This window comes from Octodon degus, unplaced genomic scaffold (assembly GCF_000260255.1).
Source record: "Octodon degus isolate 3935 unplaced genomic scaffold, OctDeg1.0 scaffold00015, whole genome shotgun sequence".
Classification (NCBI taxonomy): domain Eukaryota; kingdom Metazoa; phylum Chordata; class Mammalia; order Rodentia; family Octodontidae; genus Octodon; species Octodon degus.
In genome coordinates this window covers 10,459,483-10,466,738 of record NW_004524591.1, presented here as the reverse complement: position 1 = coordinate 10,466,738, position 7,256 = coordinate 10,459,483, and the positions used below count along the sequence as shown (strand labels likewise).

Sequence of the window (7,256 nt, the reverse complement as noted above, 5' to 3'; positions counted from 1 at the left end):
GGGGTGGGGCTGGCTGGCATGTAGTGCTGGGGGATTGAACTGCAGTCCCTGTGCTTTGCCAAGCTTGTTCCAAGTAGGTGCTTTAGACCACTGAGCCATCTCTCCAGCCCCTCAGTGGAGTTTTTAAAAAAGAAAAGAAGTACTTATTTTTTTCTAAAGTCAAATATTGTATGGAGATTCAGTTAAAAAATATTGTATGGAATTTTCTAGTCTAAGTATTTAGCAATGACATTTATGGTATCAATTTTTGGTACTTTACCAAATTTTCTCACTTAAGAAGCTCAGAATTAACACTCAAAATTAATTTTTATTATTCTAGTTGTAAATATGTGTTTCTATAAAGTACGAAAAAAGTCATTACTTTGTAAATAGAATTCCCAAGCTCTAACCAGTGACTTGGGAAGAAGGAGTTTCATTGGCAATCATAATCAATTCCAGATGTCACTTTTTTTTCCAAATGTCACTATTTCCTTTTATTATCTTCTTATATATATTCCCTCTTGCCCCAGAATATTTGCTTAGCAAAGAGCTTAACCCTAAAGACAGTCATACTTAGTAAAGGCATCTCCACCATGGGAATTCCACAAAATCATACAGATTTCCTAGGGAGTGGATACCAAGAAAACATTTTTTGCCCCTATATTCCCAAATATAATAAGCAGAGGCAGTGTATAATTCATTTGGGAGTTTAACTCAGACTATTTGTATAATATCAGTATCAATATTTACCAACTATGCTATAATTCTTATAGATATTTAATAATAACAAAAATTAGCTTGAGTCATTTCACCATATAAACATATCAAAATACATTGTATGTCATAAGTATATAGTGTATACAGTTATTATTCATCACAAAACATTTTCAAAGCGTGCCATTTTCACCTAAGTGGTTTAAATGATGACCCTCTACAAATAATACCTTTCTGTCAACACGTACAGTACACGACCAACTTACAGAGTCCCTGAGTTTGCACAACTTACACGAACATGCCCTCTGGTGTCATTCGTCCAGCTTGAACTAAATAGGCTCCAAACTGAAATCCTGCTGCATAGGCGAAATATACGAAGGCGTGGCTGAATGCGTAACAGCTTCCGATGATCTGTGCTTTCTTCAGGGTATTTCTGAAATGCACAGTTTTCCAAACAATGGGGCATGAATTATGGCAAAGTCACTTCCATTAATGTAGAGTAATGAATATGAGGTCTTTGAAGTGTTAAAATTTGGTAGCTATTTATTTTCTAAGATTAAAGAGAAGATTATTTTTATTTTACTACTACTATGAATTATAGGGAAGACAATGATACAATGTTATTTTTCTATGGACATATTCTGTATAGTTTAGTGTAACAAATTTGCCTTGGTTTACTTTCTTTCTTTTTTTTTATTTTAGGGAAGGGTCTACCGGGAGTTCAAGGTCTCACTACTAGATCGGACTTGTAGTGATCCACCTGTTCATAGCCTCCCAAGAGCTGGGATTATAGGTGTGCAACATCATGCCCAGTCTCTAAGTTTACTTTCTAACAAGTGGACAGTCTGTGCAAGGACAGTCAAAAATATTTGGTTTAGAGGCATTTAGAAATATTCCCCAATTATTTTAATCCTGCATTAATAGAATTGATAGTGACAGTTAACGGGTAATGCTGACCACAAGCATGAATGCAAAAGAGTACAAAGCTGTCCCAGGCTGGGGACATGTCTCAGTAGAATAAGTGCTTCCCTGGCAAGCACAAGGGTCTGAGTTCAATCCCCAGTTCTGAAAAAAAAAAAAAAAAAAAAAAAAAAAAAAAAAAAAAAGCTGTCTTTCTGTCAGAGTATTACCAAGCACACCACTGAGTCAAAGTGATAAGGAAGACTGTTTAATGAGCACATTTATTGTGTATATATTTGTTTTATTTATTTTTTATTTTTTTGGTGGAACCGGCGATTGAACTCAGGTCCTTGCGCTTGCCAGGGAAGCGCTTATTCCACTGAGCCATCTCCCCGGCCCCTTATATTTGTTTTAAAATGTAAACTGTCCTAGATATTTTTGTGCAAAAGAATAGTCTTCCCTTCTTGCATATATTGTTTCCTCAGTCTTATCTCAGAAGACAAACATGTGCACTTACTAAGAGAGTAAACAGTGAGTGCATCAAAGAATGTATGCATCAGAAAACCAACTTGCATAAATATTGTGCGACTAAATCTATTGAACTGTCATGGGATTAGTACAGGTTATCGCTGGCCTCTACATTTCCAAGAGGTGCTCCAAGTGGTGGCCATTGGCTTCCACGCATTCACTAGTATGACGAACTGCTAAAGTGTGCATACAGTTTTTTGTCAGACTCTCTAGTACATGGAAGACCTAATATATTTATCCTAGTTGTGTTTTTCCTTGATTTATCTTTGTTTTCTCTTGGTGAAGTTATGTGAGAAATTATCTCTTTTTAAAAATTTATTTTAAAGAGAATAGAAAAGTAACAGATAAGTTATTAGAAACAATACATAATTTAAAAAACCCCATGATGCTAAGTATTCAACAGTGGTTGTTAATAGTGCACATTGTTGTCTTCAGTGTAGTTGCTCTGACTATAAAGATAAGCATGTCAAATTGGTCGAAGTAAAAATTTTAAGCATTAGCTGCTACCTTCACAAAAACCCGGATAAAAATGATAGAAATTAGTAGTGTAATCATCCTAGCTATCCTGTGTATAAACACATGATTATGATATCTCGTTCTTAGGAAAGCCAGGGGATTGGCAGGCAGACCACTGAAATTTGTGAGGAGCACAGCGTGTCCAGACAGCAAGGGTCACTGGGATGGGGCTGCGTCTCTTGTCACCTGTGCTGAGTCTGAAGAGTCTCTTCGTACATTTGCTCAAAGACTTTTTCTCTTGTTAATGACACTATGGTACGTATATTCTCCACTGCTTCAGTTGCTATCTACAAAGTAAAGTACAGAAATAATATAATAGTATATTCTAGGATAGTGCAGACAGAGTAAAGTAACAGAGTATGTTAAATTGGTAAGTTTTTCTGGCAAGTATTCTTATCTCCTCCCAATAAGATATGAAAATTATTTTCAGGGTAATAATTTTTGAAAAGTTTTATTTTATCCACCTTCAGATCTTTACTAATTTAAATTTCAATTGGTTCCACAGGTAGGGTAAGCAAGCATTAGTGAACATTATATTTACATGCAAAGGAGCTTTCTATAAATTATGAAGCAATTTAAATAAATGGTAGTAGAGAGAATCAAGTAAATAATTATTTTATTTTGGCACAGAAATGTAAATAGTCACCAAAGAGCACTTAGGAACATTCCAATAAATTATCATGTGATGTGCCTCTGACATTTTTTATAAGATAAAACCATTTCTCATTTTGACATCTGTGAACTTCAAAAGATTTAATTCAGATATGATTAATGCTTCTCCATGTTTATACTGTTTTCAAAAAGAATGTACAATTACATAGGATTGAAGAGGGAGGAAGATTTGGCTTAGAGTAACTTTTTGGACATGAAAACATAGCTGGGCTTGAAAGAGAAACAGCATTTTTATGTTTAGTTATGAACTATTACTGTAGCCTACTGTGTTGGCTGCACTCTTGGGACTCCTCCAGAATGTAGCCTACTGTGAGAGACAAGACCCGCACAGACGTCTCATTACGTGCCAGATAACCCGCAATAAGTGCAAATCAGTGAGGTAGTGACGTTATATTTACTTTAGTGTGTATATATACACACATATATAGTTTAAAGGGTTATAAATCCTTCCCACACTCTTATCAACATTTCTCACACTGTTAAAAACACTTCTAGTGGGGCCAGGGAGATGGCTCAGTAGGATAAGTGCTTGACTGGCAAACACAAGGATCTGAGTTCAATCCCCGGTTCCGCCAAAAAAACAAACAAACAAAACAAACAAAAAAACACTTCTAGTATTCTTCACCATTTTCTAAACTCCTAAACCTACATAATTTTAACAACATCCGTATACTGTATGGTATGGTATGTACTAACCTGCTAAAGAAATGCATACTGTGGGGCTGGTGAGATGGCTCAGTGGTCTAAAGCACCTACTTAGAACAAGCTCAGCAAAGCACAGGGACCGCGGTTCAATCCCCCAGCACCACATGCTAGCCAGCCCTGCCCCCTGGTGGGCTGAGCGGGCCACACACACACACACACACACACACACGTAAATAAATAAAATTAAAAAAAAGAATTATTTAAAGAAATGCATACTGTAAACAGTGTATTTTATTTCAATTCAGTATTCTTTTAATATGTTAGAATTAGCATATTTAATATATTTTCATATTTGGGGGGCAAATCATTAAAATCATAAATACTATGTATATAAATATGTACATAGTACTGTACACTGCCACAAAATCTCACAATATAGTGAAAAAATCTTCAATCAATAACTTAGATTAATATTTTTTGAAATCTCATGAAACAGTGAATCCAGGAAAGTCGAACAGCATGAGGACGAGGGACTACTGCATTTGGAAGCAGCTTGGGTTTTAGGAGAGAACTGCATTTCTGCACTGTGGTCGGGACACTTGGATTCCGCTCTCAATTTTGATGTTAAGTTGTTTTAAGTTCTTATAAATTTCATCTTTTGGGGGGTATTTTTTTAGGGAAGGGTCTACAGGGTGTTCACGGTCTCACTACTAGATCGGACTCGTAGTGATCCACTTGTTCACAGCCTCCCAAGAGCTGGGATTACAGGTGCGCACCACCATGCCCAGTCTCAGTCACAGGCTCAGCGCACCCTGGGGTCTGGGCCAGCATGGCAGGCCAAGGGTTGAAGCCCCGACCCCTGTGTCTGCCTAAGCAGGTGCTTTAATCTGCTGAGTTAACTGGCTGGCCCACTGTAGTCTTTAAAAAGCCAATAAATCCATTTAAAGTCTTAAAAGTGAAAATTGATAATTTGTTCAAATCTACAGATTCAATGAAGGAAGAACCAATATATTTTATGGCTCTACATTCTAAGTTGCCTATTTAAGAGGAATTACTGATTATATCTGAGGTTATTCTAATATTACATTAAGTGGTGGTGATATATTGTTCATTTTTCTTTTAAGACAAAAGTGCGAGTTTTTTTTTTCCCCTAAATTAATACCTCAAGTGTTCAGGCTTAACTGCAGTGTTGGGACTCTGCAATAAATAAGTGGGCTTTGGTTATAGCTGGGCACTTGTCTTTAAAAGATTCGCCATCCCTAGAGTCTTCAAAGGAACATAATATAGTTAAAGATGGGCCGGCCAAATAGCTCAGCAGATTAAAGAGCCTGCAAGCAGGTGCAGGGGCCAGGGGTTCAGCAATTGAGACTGGGCATGGTGGCGCGCTCCTGTTATCCCAGCACTTAGGAGGCTGTAAACAGGAGAATCACTATGGGTCTGATATGGTAGTGAGACCCTGAACACCCTGTAGAACCTTCCCTAAAATACAGAAAAAAAATAATATACTTAAAGGCATCACATACATAAAGAGGATGAATAAAATATGAAGAATGTCTCAAATTGGGCCAATTTTCACAAATTGTAATCATCCAGGGAGGGCTAAACAACTGTTCACTGCCTCCAATGCAAATACTTGTCCAATACTAGAGTCTATACAGCCCACACAGACATTCTAAAGGTCTTTATTTAGCCCAAAGGTGGAGAGGCCTCAAGGTCAAGAAAACCAGAACACGCCGTCTGCTTGGCACCCTTACTCATGCACATTTGTACTTATACCATTCCAGCTGTGAGTGAGTCACCAAGAAACAGACCACATATGATATTACAGTCATTTTCATATTCAAAGTTGTTCCCCCAAGTGGCAAACATCTCTGTAAGCATGTCATGGGGCGAGCAGCTTGAAGATCTGTAATGTATGTTCGGGGTAGAACTCAGTGTGTCTGTGATGCAGCATCTGAAAGCTGTCATGGGAAGTAGGGTTCGGACCTTATGAAGTTGCAAGTTAAGAAGAGTGAGACAGAAAGCCACCAAAGGATAAATAAACAAATGCAAGAACAGTGGCAAAAGCACAAAAGCAAAAAAACTGGGACTGTCTACCATGCAAATGTAGGCAGCTTGAGAAAGTAATGGACTCTGAGCCACTGGAGGAAAAGGATGGCAGAGCGTGAAAGAGTAATCGACAGTGATGTGCAAAGGATTCCCACTCCGGGAGAGTGGTTGGGTCAAATAACACCTCTTTGAGTTCACAGAGGTAGCTGAGAAGATAGCTCAGCGGCATAAGGTCCTGTCTGCCAAATGCAAGGTCCTGAGTTCCATCCCTGGTACCAAAAATAAATAAGTAAATGGGTGTTACGATGTTTCCTTCAATCTTCAGTATTTCCTTAAATCTTCAGTGGTTATTTTATGAGCACAGCTGATCTCGAGAAGCTTAAATATGCCAAAGAATTTTCCACACATGTACGTAAATTGTTCATATCGATCAACATTGCAAATGGTCTTGCATCTAAAAACTTACTTTAGGCATTATTAATGTCAGTGCATGACCTTGAATTCAGGAACTATTATGTTTCATGTTTGTTATGAAAAATAAAATACCTAACAACAAAAATACCTACTAGAAGAGTGGCTGATGAAAAATGTAATTATGAATGATTATAGGATTACTAACAATTACAGGAGTCAATGTGCTAGAAAACTCTCCATGATAGATGGAGGTAAGAAGGGCTGCTGAGTGCTTACTGTCTCCTAGGCACAAGTTTATATACAATAATGTTAATTTGGTTAATACCAGATGCTCTGTAGGTGGATGCTCTTATTCCCACTTTTAAAAAATAATTTTATTGAGAAACAAATTTCAATGAGACCATTTCAAAACCGATTCCTAGCACAGTTTCAGTAATTAATACATTGCATATTGTTGTCTTAGTGGTTATTCATTGTATAAGAGGCAGGCACGAAATCTTGTCTACAAACACTATTAGAACAAATCTCTACCACTTTTTTTTTGAGATAGGATCTTGCTGTATGGTTCAGACTGGCTTTGAAAACTCACCATCTAGCACAGGCTGGCCATGAACTCACAGTGATCCTCCTACTTTGGTTTCCCGAGTGCTGTGTTATGTGTGTGCATGCCACATCTGGCTGTTATTCCCACTTTATAGATGAGAAAACTCCAGTCTACAAGGGTTGACCCAACATGCTCTTGTCACTCACTTGTTAGTGATGGGATGTGCATTCTAACCAGCTTGACTCCAGGTCCTATGGTCCTATCCTCCAGCAAGATCCTATCTCAAAAAAAAAAA

General features: G+C 37.6%; 1 protein-coding gene across 1 annotated transcript in view; it reads right to left on the bottom strand.

Moving 5' to 3' along the window:
• The window catches only part of Abcb5 (ATP binding cassette subfamily B member 5), a 122,874-nt gene that overhangs the window by 29,305 nt on the left and 86,313 nt on the right, over positions 1 to 7,256 (bottom strand). The window contains exons 18-19 of the mRNA XM_023709847.1: positions 2,824 to 2,924; positions 986 to 1,126 (exon numbers count right to left, since the gene is read on the bottom strand). Coding sequence (XP_023565615.1) covers positions 986 to 1,126; positions 2,824 to 2,924 — 242 coding nt within the window. The remainder of the gene's footprint in view (positions 1 to 985; positions 1,127 to 2,823; positions 2,925 to 7,256) is intronic.